The sequence below is a fragment of the Takifugu flavidus genome, chromosome 8 (genome assembly GCF_003711565.1).
Source record: "Takifugu flavidus isolate HTHZ2018 chromosome 8, ASM371156v2, whole genome shotgun sequence".
Classification (NCBI taxonomy): domain Eukaryota; kingdom Metazoa; phylum Chordata; class Actinopteri; order Tetraodontiformes; family Tetraodontidae; genus Takifugu; species Takifugu flavidus.
This window is the reverse complement of record NC_079527.1, coordinates 12,669,966-12,688,816: the sequence shown is the minus strand read 5'-3', so window position 1 is coordinate 12,688,816 and position 18,851 is coordinate 12,669,966. Positions and strand designations below refer to the sequence as shown.

Genomic DNA, 18,851 nt, shown 5'->3' with positions numbered 1-18,851 from the left:
CTCGGGTCAGAGGACCACAGAGACCCGCAGGACTAGAGCTGCATTTAATATAAGGACTTTAAATCGGGTTATTGTGATTCTAACACCACAGGACAGGGAGCGGACAGGGATTAAATGGCTCTGTTTTTCATGCCTGGCTTTAATCCAAATTTACAATTTAGCCACAGTTTAAATTCAGCCCAACCTTGGTTAAATCTAATGATTTAAAGAGCTATAAACGTTTCTCTTCATTCATTGTTGGGAATCTCAAACTGCATTTTTATACCTGATTGGAACCAATAAAACTCTCCATACCTTCCGCCAGTAGGTGGCAGCATGACGCACAAGGACTACATGTTTTTTCGGTTTGATTCCGAAACCTTCTGCAGCAGAAACCCTGTAAACCAGCTTTATTCCTCTCCCCTGCAGTCCAGTGCTCTCCTGGTCATTACTACAACACCACGGTTCACCGCTGTATCCGCTGCCCCGTAGGCACCTATCAGACAGAGTTCCGACAGAATTACTGCATTTCCTGCCCCGGCAACACCACCACTGATTTCGATGGTGCCACGAGCGTCTCCCAGTGCAAGAGTGAGTCTGGAAATTACTGTTTTCACTTGGTTTCTAAACCTGGAGCCGCTGACATGTTTCATTTCATGCGCGCGTGTCTAGACAGGCAATGTGGTGGCGAGATGGGCGAGTTTATGGGTTACATCGAGTCGCCCAACTATCCCGGCAATTACCCCGCTAATGTGGAGTGCATTTGGAACATCAACCCCCCCAGCAAGCGCAAGATCTTAATCGTGGTGCCGGAGATCTTCCTGCCCTCCGAGGATGAGTGTGGAGACGTGCTGGTCATGAGGAAGAACTGTGAGTTTCCCCTCTGTGGGGTTGGAGTTTTACAGGAAATGGGTGTTTTTGACGTTACCCCGCGTGCGTCCCTGCCAGGGTCGGCCACGTCCATCACCACCTACGAGACCTGTCAGACCTACGAGCGACCCATCGCCTTCACGGCCCGATCCAGACGGCTCTGGATCAACTTCAAGTCCAACGAGGTCAACAGCGCCCGAGGCTTCCAGATCCCCTACGTCACCTACGATGGTGTGTGAGCACAGAATCCCTTCGTAACCCCAGTAACCCCAGTTCCTTTAATGCTACCTGGTTAGCCGTTGAACCTTTGCTCTCTTTGGAAATTTTGTATTTCTAGTTTTAGAAATCAACCCTTTTTTTCCCTTCTCTCCCAATTCCAGAGGATTACGAGCAGCTGGTAGAGGACATCGTTCGAGACGGGAGATTGTATGCGTCAGAAAACCATCAGGAAATCCTGAAGGTTAGTTTCGCCAATGTCTGGCACTTGCGCAACAAAATCGCAAGAACAAAGCAAGAAATTGTCCCGAAATCAGCCCTCATAGTGCTCACGATGATATCATAGGTGACTGTTGTTCCAGGGAAAGATAAAGATAAAATGTGGTCGTGCGTGAAGTTTACACCCTTTTCTTCTTCCTCGCAGGATAAAAAACTGATTAAGACACTGTTCGACGTGCTGGCTCACCCACACAACTACTTTAAGTACACCACTCGGGAGTCTAACGAGATGCTTCCCCGCTCCTTCATACGTCTCATAAGCAGCAAAGTGTCGGCCTTCCTGCGACCTTACAAGTAAAAAGGTCAAACAGCTTCCGAAGCGCCGGGGTCGTGACCTCCCGGCCCCCGCCCCCTCCCCTTACAGACCACATCCTGCAAATCTCACAGGAATTAAACATACTAGTATGTTTATTCTCTTATTTGTTCCGTAGGCTTTGACATCTTTTTTTTTATATATATATAAAAACTATGCAGATCTGAGGAATAATGGAAATCTTTTTTTTTGTTGTTTTTGTCAAGGATCCATGTAGCACAGGTCTGCAATCCCAATCTGAGGCATTAATGGGGATGTAAAGAATGTGAGTGGGTTTGTTTTCCATCGTGTTGTGCAATGAAACCACAGAGGGAAAAGAGAAACGCCCGTTTCAGACAGGAGCCGTGTTTTTGGCGTGCGCTCTTTCAGCTTGTATTTGTGCAAACGAGCGGTCTAGATCCCAACCCCTGATGTTACAGCGTTGCGCAACCCAGGCGCCCCGTCGCCGGCGTCCGTGCGCCGTCCTCGAGGAGGAGCGGCTGCTAAAATTCACACCTTCGTTCGCAGCCTTACCAGATCCGAGCTCTTAGAGCAGTTTAAGGGCGTTGCTGTTAAAACAGTCCAATGTTCCGTCTGTCCAGACTGTGCCAACCTCTTCTGAACTTCAGACAATTTCTGTTGCTCTTTTATTATTCCCAGCATAGATACAGAAAAGGGGTGGATGTGTGGTTCTGGTGGAGAAAATTCTGAGAGCTGCAGAAATGAGATAATGTGATTTTTTTAGTGGAGTGCGTCTCAGAGAGAGAGAGAGAAATGTCTGAGGGACATTGTTTGCTGCTTCTTTTCTTTAAAAAAAAAAAAAAAAGGTCACTTTAATTGTTCAGTCTCATATTGTCTTTCTGATGTAGTCGACTCACTAAATCTGTAGATTAAAACAAAAAAGAAGCTTCACGTCCAAAATATTTTGGTCAAGGGATAATCTCACATCTCCGTCTCTGAGCTTTGGTCTCCATCAATCTTGTAAATAATGAAAATAATCCAGACGAGGGTTGAATTCTTTGATCCCAGTTGTTACGCAGGACCCCTACCCCCCGGAATCTTCATCCCACACATCCAAAGACACCCAGTCCCCTCCCTTTTAGTCCCCAGTCGAAGTTCATGATCTGTCCCAGTGAAGACAGCTCTTCCAAAGACCCCCCCACTCAAAAAAAAAAAGTTCATTTTGTTTAGTGCACTACATTTCCTTTTCCTAGATTACTTCATCCTCCCTTCATAATTTAGTTTATTCTTTCATTTGAAAAAAACTGTCCAAAACAGGGTAAAATGTCTTGATTTGCATCAGGATCATTCAGATTAAAAAAAGACTAGCTTAGCATCGCTAACATCAACGCAGTCATTTTTAAAGTAGAGTTTAGGTTGAAAGCAGCCCGATTACACTCAAAGCATCTTATTTTTAGTTCCAAAAGGATCAAACCACCTTTTTCCTCATCCCAGTTGTGGAATAAAGCGAACAAAAACTCCCTGAACTTTGTCACTTTCATCGTCGCTGCAGTCAGAGTCCTGCAAACTGCATATTCAACCCTCATAACAGCGTCAGTTCCTCTTCTCTAATCTCTGCTAGAACCTTCGTGGGGGGAACTTTTGTCCCCGTTCATGTAAATATAGAAAAAAAATAAAATAAATGATTGTAAACGTAAACTTGGTATTTTTAAGAACCCAAACGTCAGGATGCAACGAGGGATTTTCTGACCGACGCCGGGTCAAAAACCATGAAGTCACGTTGGTTTGAAATTCCATAGCCGTCTCACTAAGCTACAGATGTTTACATCTGGTCTGTGTGCCGTCGACACCCACAGTGCGATCTTTGTCCAGTACTTCCCTCCAAACAGGCTTCCGTCCTGCAACCCGAGTTTATTTTATTTTTTGTAATTGTTGCCTTTAACAAGAGTTTGCTATGATGTATCAGAGTTGATGATATTTGCACTTGAATTGTTATTGATCATGTAAAGAAATGTCTGGATTTTGTATTTGTCTTTTTAAAATGAATGGAAATGGTGTCTTTCCCCCCCCCTTGTAGCTTGTCTGTTCGTAAAAATGCTCACAGTTTTAGTCTAGAGATGATACACATAACATTATCGACTGTTTAAACAAGAAGTTTGTACTTGTTACTGTCCAAAACACTTATCGAAATAAACATACTGTACTTCAGCCTCACTTCAGCCACTTTAATGTCCGTAATAATGATTTTATACAAATGAAAATAGTGCAGAATCGCAGGTTCCGACTTTAATAGACTGTTTGGATCCCTGCAGAGTGTTGGTGAATATATGAGCGCGTGGATTAGTTCCTCCTGCGGACGGGCCGTGCTGAAACAACAAGGTTCGGAGGTCAACAGTGGCGTCAAACTGTACGACTTTTGTGCCGCAGTGGCGTTGGCTCACCTCTAGGGGCGCACCGCGGGAGGCCGGGCGACCAGCGGCCGTCGCTCCCGCAGGTGACGACGCGCGGGCCGGTGGAGGCGTAGCCCGGCTTGCACTCGATAGTGATGCTGTCTCGGTGCTCGTAGGAGGCCCTCGAGGCTCCGCTCCAAAAGCCTCCTGGCACTCTTGGAGGGGGACACGTCACATCTGAGACAAAGACAGATGCCACTTTTACAGTCGTCTGAGTGGCCTTCACATGGCAGGAGTATAAATAGCTGACAAGCGCTGGAACGTCGGCTCCTGGGACGCACCATTACACGTGGGAGGAGTGCTCCACGTCCCGTCCTGGGTGCACCAGACCTCCCGTGATCCTATCAGGGTCCCCGTGAGACAGCGATAGTGGACCGTGCTCCTATACGTGAACGGCGGCTCCTGAGAACCTTGCAGCTCGGCGTTCGCCACTTTCGGAGGCTCGCCACAGTCGATAGCTGGAAGATTAGCAGCGGCATTTTCACGGTCACAGAAGGGAACTCAAACCTCGTCCGCTGGGGGGGGGGTTGGCTTACCTTCACAGATGGGAACGCGGCCATCCCAACCCTGGGCCATGCAGTTCCTGGTTGCCTGGCCAACAAGGAGATGCCTGCAGCAGTAAAGTCCCATTAGACAGAGGTGGAATGAAACGATGTGAGCGGCGCCGTTTACTCACCCCTCATCACAGACGGCCGTGGCGGTGTCGCCAAACTGGACCCCAGTATAGACGAACTCTCCGTTCGTAATCTCTCCAGCAGAACCACACAACTTTCCTATTATGGGATGGGAATCAAAGATTTGATAGATTCTTGTCAAAGGTATGTGATAAAAACAACTTCCTTTATTAATTCATTGGCAGTGGGCAGGTGTGGCAGTGTCGCAAGCGTTTACAGAACCCACAGTATTTATTTTTGCCTCACAACCAAGATGATTCATCTTTTCTCAGGTTTCGAGCAATGTGATTCAATACTTCCATCTCCCCATCCAATTATCAAAGAGACTTAGTGAAGGATCAAAGCAGACAGATGAGCCACGGTCAGGTTCTGGCAGTGTCACCAAGTTCATTTGAAAATAATTGGCCGTCTGGAAGGTGGCAAAGGTTTGCCATGAATAAAAACATGCTTACGTTCACATCGAAGGTGCAGCGGCGTCCACTTTCCGGCGACGCACTTGCGATATCGGCTCCCGCCCGCTTGGACGTGTCCCACTTCGCAGACATAGTGGACGCGGTCACCAGAAGCAAAGCTTTTCATTGTGGTGAATCTGTCGGCAAGGTCGGCGTTTCTGACGGCTTCTGGGACGCCGCATCGTACTGCGGGTCACATTTGGAAGAGTTTCATTAACCAGAATTAATCAATTTCAGGAAAAAAAGAAATCAACCTGAAGAAAAGCGAACTCACGGTCTTTATCAGGTAACTGGGTTGGAACGTATGTGCGCAGGCACTGGGGGGGCAGAGGTCCCCACCGGCCGTCTGGACCACAGGTGATCTGCTGAGCTCCGTCCAGCTGGAAACCTTCGCGGCAGGTGATGTTCACGCTGTCGCCCGCTCGGACCACCTCTCCAGACGGGCTGAGAGAGTTGGCGACCGCAGGGGTGGAACAGGTGGCCTCCCCCTCTGGGGGATCCAAAACACACTTGTTGATTAAGGTTGGTATTTTGTTTTGTTTTTTTTAAAAATCATCCCTGAATAAACTCTTTCCTCCCTTTTATGCTTTTTAGTCATTCCAAAACTTTCAGGCTGACTCGATCACATGTATAATCGGATTAATTGGCGTCACGATTGCCGCTCTGGTTGCAAATGACGTCACCGCAAAGATGGCAGCAGACACATCGCGAATGTTTTAGCCTCAGCTTCTCTTGTCGGTTGGTTTGTCCTGCTTTGACATTGCAGTGACCGTCGCGCTCCATTTAAATGGTGAAAGATTAAGAAATTAAAATGACGCAGCGGCGTGCGGGCGGTAACCAGGGAGTGTTGCGGGTTTTGTTTAATGACGCTCCAATCTGTGACGAATCCTCACCTTCACAGGTTGGAATCTCACCCGTCCAGCCGGACTTCTTGCAGATCATGTAGTTGGGTCCTTTCAGGGTGTATCTGTCAGCGTGAGGGGGAGAGGGGGGTGCTTTAGAAACAGATTCCACCCAGAATGTTCAGATTTGGCCCCACTCACCCCTGGTTACATACGGCGAAGACCTTCTCCCCCAGGTATGAATTCCCTTCATACTCGAACTGTCCGTTTGGCAGATCCCCAGCGTTTCCGCAGGATTTCTCTGGAAAAAATTAGACGGCAGCAGATAGTTTGAGTCCTTTGTCGCAAAGTTGTAAAATTAATCAAAATGACGATCAGAGTTCTCGTTGATTTGTATACGTCATTAACGCAATATACATTAACATTAAGCACCGATTTTAAATTACTCGTGTCTTGTTTTCTATACAACAATTTCTGCTTAAATTTGATAGTAAACTACATTTTTAAAAGGACGTTCAATCTACATGAAGACAGCGTAGGTATAGACGACGGCCGCTAGAGGGCAGCAGACAGCTTATCAGCTTTAAATAAATACTTTTAAAGTGGAAATTCTTATCCAAACTCTCCTTTAAAAAGATGAAATTGTTCGTCGTTTGTGCCGCATTTACTCACTTTCGCACTTGAGAGTCAATTTAGTCCATTTTCCGCGTGAACACTGCACAGCTCGGAACCCTTTGGATGGAGTGAAATCTTCTGCACAGTCATAATAAATCTTCTCTCCTGCATTGAAAATCTTTCTGCTGCTGTACTTCTTAACCAGGGTGGTGTGCGGGTACTCGGGCGGCGCAGAGCACTTCTTTGGCAATTCAGCTGCTTTTTGTTGTTTTTTTAAAAATAGAATAGCATCAGCTTAAACCCAATAAACAGCCAGAACCTTCCAAAATTGTTTGTTCTCTCCCTCTTACCTGAAGCCAGGTAGGCGAACGATACAATCACAACATTCCAGCCGACCGTCCTCATGTTTGTGTCTCGTCAACAAGTCCTCCAGGCAGAGTTTAAAGTGGCAGCAGGAGGTTTAGATGAGGCAATTTATAGAGGGAGGTGGCACGTCTCCATAGCAACTACAACCGCGAGCACGGATACAAAGCATTTTCCCATAGGCTTGTTGTGTGATCTGTAGTGGTTAATTGACGATAAAGCCAACTGGGATAAAACTGGACTAATTGGATTGCAACTCCTCCGGATTTAAAACGTAAGACTTAAGTTCCTTCATTATGATAATTTTGTTGTCCATGAAATAGTTATGTCACGGCACCTAAAATAGTTAATTTTGTTATGATTTTCTGAGAACTGATTAAATTTTAGACATATATATAAATAACGTAAAAAACAACATAAATAACATTTTGCCATATTTGAGCCCATATCTTTTGTTCGTTTTGTGGGTAACTTGAACCACATAAATCTGGATTTTTGGTGGTGACGAGTTTATTTTTTTTTCTGATTTTGAGTCACATCTTTCATGTTAGCAGTTTATTTCTTTTTTTAAATGATGTGAAGTTTTCTGCATCTGCCTCCATTTGCTTAAATTTACATCATCCATACAGGAAAATATAATGTCTGTGCTTTTTAATTTTTTTCACAATTTAAATGTATTACTATTATCCTACTTTTAACAATTTAAACCCTCTAGTATGTCTTGTACACGTACATGAATTGACAATAATGCTGTCCTAAACTTAAAACATCATATTGTCGATAATTTATTGATGTTTGAGCTGAAGTGATTTTGCCTAGTGTTAAAAATATTTATGAATAAAAATATGTGATTTTATCTTCACAAGTTTCGCGAAACATATTGCAGACAGCAAACTGTAACATCATAGATGATGACGATGATGATCTGAAATTTGCTCACGTTCCGTCAGATTTGGACACGCCCCCTATGCGTCTTTGTTGCGGTTGGACACGCCCTCTATGTATGGTGAGTCCGTTTAGACACGCCCCCCGAGTGACTCAGTTTGGCGACAGTTTGGGTGAGCCGAACTCGTCCACTGAGGCCTGTTCCAGGACTCTTGGAGACGAAATGTCATGTTATATCATGTCCTGATGATGGTGTGATCCCACCTCTCACATGTTTTTTCATTTGTTGACCACATGAATCGTTTTCCCTCCTTTGGCTACCAGAGAAGGTTAAAACTACCAGAACTCAGAAGATTTGTGATCGGGCAGCGCCCAGACAGCTAAATATAAACTGGCTGGTTTGTTTTAAAGGCTTTTTCCTTCATAACACAGCTGAGTTAAGTCCTTCTAAAGGTCTGGGAAGACATTTAGAAAGTAATCACTCAGCAAATGTCAACTGCTAAAATAACTCAGAGTTCAGTGGGTACTAATATTTTTGATGTTATCTCATACCAGAATTGTACACTTTGGTAAGAAATGACATATTTTTGGTCTCAGCTAATCAGGAACTTTTCCAGACAACAGCAAAAGAACGGCTGTCCTCCAAATTATCTTTGGAAGCTGTGAGAATTCACATGAGGGTTTCAGAGGTGGAGGCCAAGAAAAACACACAAAGAGAATTGCAAGAAAGAACATTAAAGTTAAAGTGAACTTTATTAACTTTAATGTGCAACACCATGTGATACATTTAAAGCTCTGAAGTTTTTTTTTATACCTTTGCGAAAAAGGTTCTTAAATAATAAAAGGCACTGATTTGTTTCCAATACAATCAAAGTACACCAATCTCTTAGGGAACTAAAATAAAATACAAACATCCACAGCTGCTGAAGTCTTCTGAACTTTGCAAGGATTTCTTGTAGAAATGCTAAAATATTTACAGGAAGTGATTTTCTTAACGCTGTCGATATTTATCTATAGAACCATCAAACGAAAAAACTACAGCAGCAATGTTAAACATTACTGTATCTTTAACAAAAAAATATTACTGCACACTTTCAGTCCACGGGAGAAAGGACGGATATCACCTGGGAATGTTTAAATATTTTACGTTAACTTTTGTGGAATATTTCATGAAATATTTCACAGAAAATATAACTCTAAAATCAACAATCAACATATTCTACATCTAATAATACAACACTGTAGACTACAGACTGTTCTAAGAACAGCTGGTCCACTAATAACGCAACTCAGAAAGAACAGCTACAGCTACAGACCTGCCCAAATCTAAACCCAAAATCCTACCGGGTTTTCTCTCCTACCAAGTAGACAAGTTTGACCTGCCCGGTAGGGCAGAAAACCTGGACCTTGGCCCCTTAAGTGCTGGATTCTTGCTTCAATCTTGTGATTCACAGACCGAGGTTGCTGGTTCATCTCCGCTTTCCTGGTGCAAAATCTTTTTTTTTTAATTGTCAGACACTCGTTGTTTTACAATCAAGGCCTCCCAAATGTCTTTAGCTAACAACTAAACCTGGATATGTTGATTCCAGGATTTCAAAATTAACAATGAAATAAAGAATCTATAATAAAAGAGAGACAAATGAAGGAAAAGCAACAACAATGGAGAAACAACGATGGGCGCCAGGCCCAGGTCAGGCTCACTATTTGCCATGCCGTGCAGGTAGTCCCTCTACAGGCAGCTTAGCCAGACTTAGCGCAGCTAAGCTTCAGCTAAACTGTCAGATCACGGCATGGCCAAATATGTCGGGACCCAGTTTAGGAGTATAAAGGCTGGCGCTGGAGGGGCTTTTATTCCTGGTCTTTAGAACTGGTGAAACAGGACAAAACATGATGCAACATACACTGATAAACAAGTTTCCTATTTAAGAAAAATGACTGAAAATACCTCTTCAGCTTCGAACACAGTCTTCTGTGTCTCCAGCGCTGAAGCCATTTACAGAGACCTGCGAGGTCCAAAGAGGAAGGGAAGGAAATTTGAAGACATTAGTGAAAAGAGCAAACCAAAAGGGAAAAAGATGTGTGTTTTAACTGGCAAACATTCAAATCTGAGCTCACTGGCCAGAGCATAAGGCTCCCTTTCTGTCAGTGACGGCTCTGCAGGCTTAATAAAGGTCATCTGCGCCATTAAAAACTGGATAAATACTCGGAAAGAGGTTAAAACGTGATGTGTAGGAAATAAAGTGCCATTTAAATGTGGAAAAAGGACCTTCTATCTTCATCATGAAAGAAAGGTGACAAAAAGGTTACAGGATGAGGTAAAAAACATGATCAGTGCAGTTTATGTGGCTAACGTGGTTAGCTGCTTAATCCAGGTGATAACGTTTGTTTTCATACTGACCTCACTTTGTAGCAGCTCTGCACCCTCAGACAACTGCATGCTGGGTAAAGTGGGCACATGGGACATGTGTACTTTGGGGAGATTGTCCATGCTATAAAGACGAGGCCGTTTAATCTGGTCCTGGCTCGACAGAGGAGTGAAGCTGTTCCGGCGTAGGAACGCCGGTGGAGCAACATCTGTTTGCACTTTGTTCTTCATGAAAATAGTGATGGAGACAGACACACAAATACAAAGATGAGTGAAAGACAAAGTCACGTGATGCAACGGACAACAAAAACAACTAAAAAAGGCCTATTTCTAACCACCATGTCATATTGGCCTCAGATGACTGGACAGTTAAGAGTTCCTCAGTAAAACCCTCTCTGTGGTCAACAGTCTGCAGCAGCACATGTGGACAGGACAAATAAGGAAGTCGGTGTGCGTCGTAACACTGCTTTAAAAAATAATTATTCCCAGACCCTGTCCACTCCAGTCTGGTTTTCACTCCAGCTGTTTGTGATAAAAACCCTTATTTGTTGTAATAACACTGTTCACCTTACAGTAGTGTGTGTTGCAAAATAATAATCTAAGAGTGTGTGTGTGGCCACACTGAATCAGACATTTCACTTATTTTAGTTGTTTAACAAGGGACTCCTGCTAAAGAACCGTCTTCTGCAGGCTAACCTTGCATAATTCTAGCTTGAAAAGTTAGAAATAGCCAGAGGAGTTTATCCAGTCATACTGTACAGGTCAGACTGCACTGGGAAAGTCAGTCTGGTGGCCAGAACCAGCCCACAGAGCCCTGGCCCAGGAACTGGAGGTGAAGGACAGTGAGTTTCTACTGGGCTTTAAACAGAAAATTCAGTGGGTTGTTTCTGAATGCCTCACTTCAAAGACTCGGTGCCTGGTGTGCCAAAGACCTGCACCAACACCACAGCCCCACCAAGCATGTCAGCTATGCCAAAAATCTGTGATTGTGAACAACAACAACAACTGAGATGCAGAGAATGAAAGATAGAAGGAGAAGCTTACTAAAGGTCTGTCCCTGTGGGTTTTGACAGCGTCCACCTTTAGGTCGAATGTCTCCACTTTACAACCTAAGGGGGAAAAAGGAATCAAGGATCAAGGTTCCAGAAGGAAGCAGGAAAAAGTGGCTTAGTTAGCGGGCTTACCGTACGCCACGGGGGTCAGTTTCAGGACCACATGGAGGGGGCATTTAATGTAGGGAAGATCATCTGTGACACACAAAATAACAAAGTGAGGTGCTTGTTTTTGTGGCTGTGAACAATCAATCAATCTTTATTTATATAGCGTCTTATACAATCAAAATTGTTTCAAGGCGCTTTCCAGAATCCCAGGGCCTGACCCCAGACAAGCAACAGGGGAACAAGGGGATTTTTGTTCTGTAACAAAGGTGCATTACATGGCTTCTCTGTCAGGGCACGTCCCAATGTAGGCGGGTGAACAGAGAACAAAAATTGGCCAAAACAGCACCCACCCTGATGGGATCAGCTGTGGTTTAGACTTCTTAGATTCAGATTCAGATCCTTTATTGTCCCACACGGGGAAATTTACAGTGCAACAACAGCAACAAGAGCACTCAGAGAAAAATAAGATAAAATCAAATAGAAATCAAATGGAATATACAAAGAGGATGTATATTTACAATAATCCAGATAAATGGATACTCGGCCTCTGTGTACCTGTACATAGTACAGAGGGTGAATACAATATACATATCAGAATATATAATATTCAGATTGTGTTAGCGGTTGTTATGTTTATTGTGCAGTCTGACAGCAGCTGGCAGGAAAGATCTACGATACCTCTCCTTCACACAGCGAGGGTGGAGCAGCCGCTCACTGAAGGAGCTGCCCAGTGCTGTCAGGGTGTCCTGTAGGGGGTGGGACGTGTTGTTCAACATGGATGACAGCTTAGCCATCATCCTCCCGTTTCCCACCACCTCCACTGAGTCCAGGGGACATCCCAGGACAGAGCTGGCCCTCCTTACCAGTCTGTCCATCCTCTTCCTGTCCCTGTCCGTGATGCTACTGGACCAGCAGACTATCCCGTAGAAGATGGCTGATCCCACCACAGAGTCATAGAAAGTCCTCAGGAGGGGTCCCTGCACTCCAAAAGACCTCAGCCTCCTGAGCAGGAACAGTCTGCTGTTGCCCTTCTTGACCAGGGCGTCTGTGTTGTGTGTCCAGTCCAGGTTATTGTTTAGGTGAACACCCAGGTACTTGGAGGACTCCACCACGTCAACATCCGTTCCCAGGATGTTCACTGGTGCAGGCGGAGGGTTGTTACGCCTGCGGAAATCCACCACCAGCTCCTTTGTTTTGCCAGCGTTGATCTGGAGGTTGTTCCGCAGGCTCCAGTCCACAAAGCCCTGAATAAGTTCCCTGTACTCCGTATCGTCCCCGTCCGTGATGAGGCCGACAGCAGCAGAGTCGTCAGAGAACTTCTGGAGGTGACATGAAGATGTGCTGTATGAGAAGTCCGCGGTGTAGAGGGTGAACAGGAAAGGAGCCAGAACTGTTCCCTGCGGGACACCGGTGCTGCAGAGAAGCCGATCTGACTGGGAGCCCTTCACCCTCACAAACTGTGGTCTTTGTGTGAGGTAGTCCAGAATCCATGTTGTGAGGTGGTGATCCACCCCAGCTACCTCCAGTTTGTCCCCCAGCAGCCTGGGCTGGATGGTGTTGAATGCACTGGAGAAATCAAAAAACATGATCCTCACAGTGCTTCCAGCCTTCTCCAGGTGAGTGAGGGAGGTGTGGAGGAGGTGCACATCTTAACACATGTTGCTGCGGTGACCACTTCCTGCACCATCTGGTGTTAGCCTCCGCATTACCTGTGACTCCAGTTGAACTTCCCAGTTTTTAATCAGCCTTATTTTTTCTAGATTTACACTTAAATAAAAATGTAGCTTACTAATTACACTCTTACACTGGCGTTGTCAATGTAGGTTCTGAGCGGAAAGTCTGTAAACCCTTGTAAGAGGCGGGACCAGAACCAGATTCCTCCCGGGATTATTTGGATATTCATTCAAGTTAGCGAGCACATTTTCCCTGTCTTTCTGACATATTCCACACTGTCCCTGTAAAAAGGCCACAGTAGCACGGCTACAGAGAGCGGCAGCAGGAAATCTGTCAACTGTCTCTTCTTTACAGCCACAAACGAGATCCAGTAATTCCAAGTAGAAAACTCTTCTTCCTGATCCTCCCTCTCAGAAAATAGCAGTAGAGCGTGAGCAGCTCTCCTGATGAGCCCGCTTTTGCCCTGATGGAACAGCTCTCTCATGGCAGGCAGTATAGATCTCCATGGCAACCACTGAGTTGCTGTGGGCGTGTCAAACCTCTTGATTAAAAACCTTTGCTAGGACCCGCCAGTTTCCTCAGAAACCTTTCCAACATACTGGAGCCCTTCGCCAACAAACACTCTGTCAACGCTCTTTGGTGCACACAGGCTTTTCTGTTGCTTTTCTTTCGGAATGTTGTTCGATAAATATTCGTTTTAAAGCGACAATAAATATCTGCCTTTGATGTGTCTGAAATATTGTTTTGCTGCAATTTGGGGTTTTTGCACCAGGCCATGCGGATCGCAGCGCCCAGAATCAAAACAAGCTCTTCAGCACCAATCTGGCACCAGAAGCCGCCCCAGGAAAAGCCACTTGAGAGGACTCAGCAAATATATCTCTAAAACAGGTGCTGTCTCGGACTGAATTAATTTCCTGCTCATGCACCGAACCTGCACTCTTGTCCAGGAAGTAGGCGAGCAGGCAGCGCATGACGGCCTGATGACAGATGACCAGCACATTGCCCTGGCGCTCCAGCTCCATGATGACTGGTTCCAGGCGCTGAACCAGATCCTGGTAGGACTAAAGAGAGGAGAGACGGACTCATAGATATGTAGAAGAACCAGAGCGTGAAATGTGAGGGACAGGAAAAGCTGTTACCTCCCCCCCAGGGTATCTGTAATTGTACTTGTCTGAATCCCTCAGAGCAAACTCCTCCGGGTATTTTTCTTCAATCATCTTGTACGTCATTTCTTCACACACACCCTGAAACACAGAACAACTGAGGACACGCCCTCACCCGTCCACCCTGTAATACATCAGCATACGTACGGCGTCTATCTCATTTAGAATCTTCCACTGCTCATAGGGAACTCCCAGCTCCTCTGCTGTCTGAATGGTGCGTCTCAGCTGGCTGGTCCAAACCTTCAGGTCTGACAGTTTATGTTCCTCAACAAAACCCCTCAGAGCTGCCGCGAACTGATGGAGAGAAAATATGTGAGAGTAGATTACTGATTATCTCAGTGGGAAGCCACTATCAGGTGCATGTTCCATGACTATCAATGATTGTGTTCATATTTTTGGAAATAGAGTATATTTCAGAAATGTACAGCCATCATATTAGGGTACCTCTCGCCCTCTGCTTGACAGTTCAGAGTCCCCCCCAATGCGCCCTTCCAGGTTGTAATGGGTCTCTCCGTGGCGGCAGATGTAGATGGAGTGGGAGTGCACGTGGATGTTCATCAGGTAGTAGACGATTTTACTCTGGATGTAATCCTGCACCCTGTTCACCAGGAAACGACGGCCGACGTTGATAACCTGGATGAAAGACAGGTTCCTGGAAGGGGATATCAGAAAATGAGGCATGCAAACATCAGTGATATGTGACTGTAGGATATCTTGTTCTTTTAGTTTAGTCTAAACACACACGTCGGAACTTTAGTCAAGGTTCAAGAAGAGCAAAACCTTGACTGCACAAACAGAGATATTGAAAACATGGAGCTGTTTTTTAGGATAGATGAACAAAAATGTGGGAAAAAACACTCTTAATCTCTCCTATAGGCTTTATATATATTTCTGTGGTATATAAAATGCAAACATGACTGTGTCACCGTTTCAGTGATCATAGATCTGACTCTAACTAAAACGTTCCTTTATCGCCACCTGCTGGATAATCTCTGAAACTGCACATCCATTTCTAAATCAACGTCACATAATTTAAAGGAAGTTGGACCTGAATGATGCTTTGTTTAAGTGAATGGATGTTGAGAATTGTCCAAAAATGTGAAAGAATCACGTGAGCTACAAATATGGCCAACTACCTCAAAATGGGTTCTTACGTGTCATAATAATCTGGATCTAATGGCTGGTAGGTAACTTTGTAGCACTCTATTCTCTTCAGAAAGTCCTCCATGACACTCTCTCTGTCCCTTTCAGGGTAATCTGGACTGGACACTTTCACTTCCTGTAAAGGGACATTTACAGGGATGATACAGCGCGACCTATTAAACGTGTAAATAAGTGAAGTTACTTCAGCCTAAAGGCTGGAGTGCATTTTTTACCAAGATATTTGTAGCGATGACGTCCGGATCGTCACATAAGGATTCTACAAAAAACACCTTGAAAAGCAAACAAATCATTGGAAAATCAAGATTCTTTTGAGTCAAATCATAATCTCAATCAAACTATCAATATATTTCCTACTTTGTAGGCATTGTCCTCTGCAAAGTCAAGGATGAGCTCCCGCCTCTCTCTGGTGGTGTTGGTGGCATCAAAAACCTGGATAAAACCAGAGGAACGACATTTCAGAAACACAATTTACAATTCATCTTTAATAAGAACACACACGATCAGATATTTTGCTGTATTCTCACAGCGATCTGGCCTCCCTCCTCATTCAGGTAGGTCTGGACATCCTCCAGAGCCACCAGAGCACACTGTCTGCAGAGGGAGAAGAAAACTGATCACTGCAGCAGATCGCACCCTTTATTAGGATTATAAAGTCCTAAAAAATATTTACTTTCTAATTTCCATGGCTTCTTCGTTGTCATGTCTGAAGAAGTCGTAGGACTTGTACGACTGCACTGCTTCCCTTCGATAGACACCGAGATTAAACACTGCACGAGGAGAGAGTGGAGGCAAAGCATGAACAGGACCGTGAATACGTGCTAAACCAGTTCTTCAGCTTGTGTAGCAAACAGGTAAAATAATTGGCTCGATGGACAAGGTGGCAAACACACCTTAAGGCCCAGCATTTTCTCTTTTTTTAGATAGCAATGAAGAATTGAATTACCGGTCAGAGCTCAAACCAATAAAATCTCCACTTGACTCCTATTTGACCTTGAAACTCTGGCCGCATTCATTAACGGACCTTTGGTTGGCACGCCGATCCAGTTGAGGTAGCGCGTCAGCTTCTTGGACATGTATGTCTTCCCTCTGGCAGGTAGCCCAATCATCACGATCACCGTGGGAGAGTTGGTCATGTAGGAGGCCCAAGCTGCAGGTTGGACACAGAGAAGACACTTGATAACCTGCATAACTGGTGTGTTTGATAATGAGCCGTGTCATTAAATGTTTCTCCTAGAATGTTGCAGAAGGGCAGACAGGCCAACTGCAAACACACAGAAGGAATGTTGTGAAGGAATCTAAGTGGCACCTGCACTGCCCTCATACCAGCCAGTAAAGCTTGGCATTTCTGTCATGCTTCCGCCGACATCTCTTGATTGTTGGTTAATATTTCCCAGGGTTGCTGCTGATTTATTAATCTGGCCTAACCTTGTGTGACATTGAACTGAAAACATTCTAGATGATTCTTTTTTTCTCTGGCGCTGGGGAGAAAACATGTCTCTCAAAACAAGGACAGCAAGACAAGACATGACTCAGGAGTCTTAGAGCATATTTCTTTTTACATTCTTTAGATAACAGCTTTTAGAAGGTTAAATAGTGGGTAAGCTTCAGTTTTTTTAGACTCATTTAAAACTCCACAGATCTCAACTGTGAGGGGGAAATAAGTCCTGCAGGACAGTAGCTGGTCACATATTCCTGACATAACAGCGTTTATATGTGTAATATGTTCTTTACTATTACATGTGTGCATAATGATGTAATCAGCAGTTCTTTCAGCCTTATTGCACATTTTGATATATGATCAGTGTACATCAACATGAAGGTAAAAACAGCCTGCAGTGGGGTTTTATTGCATCATATTGGAAAAATAAAGAGCACGAAGTTCAATAATGCAAAACTGGTGATATAATGAGTCACATTTAAAGAATGACAAACCCACTCACAACATTTCTTGTATGAGGCTCTGAGGTCCGTCCTTTTGGACTCTGCCGATGCAGGTTTGGCAGCCATGGTCAGTCTGATCCAGGTCCTGGTGCGCGCTTGCTGCCGCTCTGGGGGTGGGGGGGCTGAAATATGAGCTCAGCACTGTTGAGGAGAAATCTGCTGCATCACTGTGGTCCCTCAATAATAGCAGCCAATAAAACTATAAACTATAGCAGAATATAGTAAAGAAAAATGAATGCTCACAAACTAACAGCACTAATATGGTTTGAAATGCTGAGGAAATGCAGATTTGCCCAGATTGTTTGTTGCATGCAAAGATTAATGCAATTCAAGATTAAATAAAAGAATCCCAAAGCAACTTGTTGACATGTTCTAATACAATTTATCTAAAGCCCGGCCATAAACTGATTAAATGATCAGTGGAGTTGGATATCAAAGACTAATATAATATAAGTCAATGACATTGTGAAAGGCTGCACCTTGTAAGCTTCGGAAAGTATAAGAATTGTTCAGCACTTACTTTGAGTTTTTATTAAGTTTGTATTAACACTACTGTAGTAATGCGCATAAATGTGTAAAAGATGGCACTAAAGCAATAACAAGCTACTTATTTTTTTTTTAGGTTTATCATCTCCGCGTTGTCAAATCTAAATCTGCCAACAGGGACATCAAGGGGCAGGAGTCGTTTATCGGGTGACATCTATGAGGATACGTCAACGTCACGGTCAACCTTGGTGAGTTACTTCTGCTATACTGAGACAGAACAGTCGAATAAATAGACAAGGACAGCCCAAAACAACGGAGAAGGCAACCGCGAATAAGATAATTTTTTTTTAAATGAGCCTACCGCAGCTTCTTTAAGGTATTTACTTCTTTTTTTACGATGCTGCCATCTGCCCGCCTTTGGAGAACACCGGGACAACTTGTCGGATGTGGTTTTAGCTCCGCCTCCCGCTTCCTGATGCCGAAGGTACGCTAGTGCATACTACTTCCGGTTGCAACTTCCGTCTACCTTTCCAAAATAATTTAAATTTTAAAAAATATTTCACATACCTAGGAAAAGAAGAAAACACTTTTAGTCCGACAATATTTTAGCAAGGCAAGATTGTATGAAAGTGCAGTTAAATGGGCGCTTGAATATGACGCTACATTGTCTGCGTAAAACACATATCTAGCCAGCGGAGGGCGCTGTTTCTCAACAGTTCACACACATAAATGATTATTTGTTAATTATCCATGAATATATAAAACCAACACATTCCATCAATTTCATTATATCTATTCTATTTGACCCTGAAACAGCAAAAACTTATCAAAAAATGTTTAACTAAGAAACAGAATGATTTCTTAAAAGTGGTACATTTGGCTACTAAATTGAAGTTATTATTAGGAACAAGACCATGTTCCTAATATGACCATGTACCAAGGTGGACCAGTTAAATATTTTGCTGAGCTTTGTTTTATTTAAGCCATAAAACAAAACAATCGAGCACAAAAAAAAGAAAA

The 18,851-nt window shown here is 44.1% G+C and overlaps 3 protein-coding genes and 1 long non-coding RNA gene across 8 annotated transcripts in view; 2 read left to right on the top strand and 2 right to left on the bottom strand.

Annotated features, from left to right (window-relative positions):
- Nucleotides 1-3,811, top strand: part of scube3 (signal peptide, CUB domain, EGF-like 3) — a 53,691-nt gene extending 49,880 nt beyond the window's left edge. For all 3 annotated transcript variants that reach the window (XM_057041432.1, XM_057041431.1, XM_057041430.1), the window contains 5 exons: nucleotides 409-570; nucleotides 652-849; nucleotides 928-1,080; nucleotides 1,230-1,309; nucleotides 1,490-3,811. In XM_057041432.1, coding sequence (XP_056897412.1) covers nucleotides 409-570; nucleotides 652-849; nucleotides 928-1,080; nucleotides 1,230-1,309; nucleotides 1,490-1,642 — 746 coding nt within the window. In that variant the 3' untranslated portion in view covers nucleotides 1,643-3,811. The remainder of the gene's footprint in view (nucleotides 1-408; nucleotides 571-651; nucleotides 850-927; nucleotides 1,081-1,229; nucleotides 1,310-1,489) is intronic.
- LOC130530358 (complement receptor type 1-like) lies at nucleotides 3,809-7,147 on the bottom strand. Of its 2 annotated transcripts, none has more exons than XM_057041440.1 (11): nucleotides 6,981-7,147; nucleotides 6,688-6,888; nucleotides 6,217-6,316; nucleotides 6,067-6,140; nucleotides 5,448-5,663; nucleotides 5,174-5,359; nucleotides 4,724-4,820; nucleotides 4,584-4,657; nucleotides 4,329-4,505; nucleotides 4,039-4,224; nucleotides 3,809-3,963 (listed from the first exon to the last, which is right to left on the bottom strand). In XM_057041440.1, exons 1-11 carry the CDS (start codon nucleotides 7,033-7,035, stop codon nucleotides 3,938-3,940), a joined length of 1,392 nt encoding a protein of 463 aa, XP_056897420.1. In that variant the 5' UTR covers nucleotides 7,036-7,147; the 3' UTR covers nucleotides 3,809-3,937. The 2 variants fall into 2 exon arrangements, with proteins under 2 accessions (XP_056897420.1, XP_056897421.1); XM_057041441.1 differs by having other exon boundaries at nucleotides 6,688-6,885; nucleotides 6,981-7,120.
- Nucleotides 7,148-7,151: 4 nt separating this feature from the next.
- Nucleotides 7,152-15,584, top strand: LOC130530360 (uncharacterized). Its single transcript, XR_008951816.1, has 2 exons — nucleotides 7,152-7,267; nucleotides 13,850-15,584. It is a non-coding gene; the product is annotated as an uncharacterized LOC130530360 (long non-coding RNA).
- Nucleotides 8,598-18,341, bottom strand: LOC130530355 (6-phosphofructo-2-kinase/fructose-2,6-bisphosphatase 2-like). 2 transcript variants are annotated; one of them, XM_057041435.1, is made up of 17 exons: nucleotides 18,193-18,341; nucleotides 17,345-17,486; nucleotides 16,426-16,551; nucleotides 16,075-16,171; nucleotides 15,929-15,995; nucleotides 15,759-15,833; nucleotides 15,617-15,673; nucleotides 15,395-15,519; nucleotides 14,685-14,892; nucleotides 14,388-14,534; nucleotides 14,217-14,321; nucleotides 14,009-14,138; nucleotides 11,428-11,490; nucleotides 11,288-11,352; nucleotides 10,277-10,468; nucleotides 9,824-9,881; nucleotides 8,598-9,745 (listed from the first exon to the last, which is right to left on the bottom strand). In XM_057041435.1, the coding sequence occupies exons 2-16, from the start codon at nucleotides 17,409-17,411 to the stop codon at nucleotides 9,828-9,830; spliced, it is 1,578 nt and encodes a 525-aa protein (XP_056897415.1). In that variant the 5' UTR covers nucleotides 17,412-17,486; nucleotides 18,193-18,341; the 3' UTR covers nucleotides 8,598-9,745; nucleotides 9,824-9,827. The 2 variants fall into 2 exon arrangements, with proteins under 2 accessions (XP_056897415.1, XP_056897416.1); XM_057041436.1 differs by having other exon boundaries at nucleotides 17,348-17,486.
- Nucleotides 18,342-18,851: the final 510 nt, after the last annotated feature.

Bases quoted from the DNA above. Each gene is read 5' to 3' on its own strand.
- LOC130530355 (XM_057041435.1), bottom strand. From the start codon at position 17,411: ATGGCTGCCAAACCTGCATCGGCAGAGTCCAAAAGGACGGACCTCAGA. The intron at 16,552-17,344 runs GTGAGTGGGTTT...TCCAACCTGCAG, and splicing joins AGCCTCATACAAGAAATGTT to CTTGGGCCTCCTACATGACC. The intron at 14,139-14,216 runs GTAACAGCTTTT...TCCTCTCTTTAG, and splicing joins ACAGATACCCTGGGGGGGAG to TCCTACCAGGATCTGGTTCA.
- LOC130530358 (XM_057041440.1), bottom strand. From the start codon at position 7,035: ATGAGGACGGTCGGCTGGAATGTTGTGATTGTATCGTTCGCCTACCTG. The intron at 5,360-5,447 runs GTGAGTTCGCTT...TGTGACCCGCAG, and splicing joins CCAGTTACCTGATAAAGACC to TACGATGCGGCGTCCCAGAA. The intron at 4,225-4,328 runs GTGCGTCCCAGG...TCTTTGTCTCAG, and splicing joins CACTCCTCCCACGTGTAATG to ATGTGACGTGTCCCCCTCCA.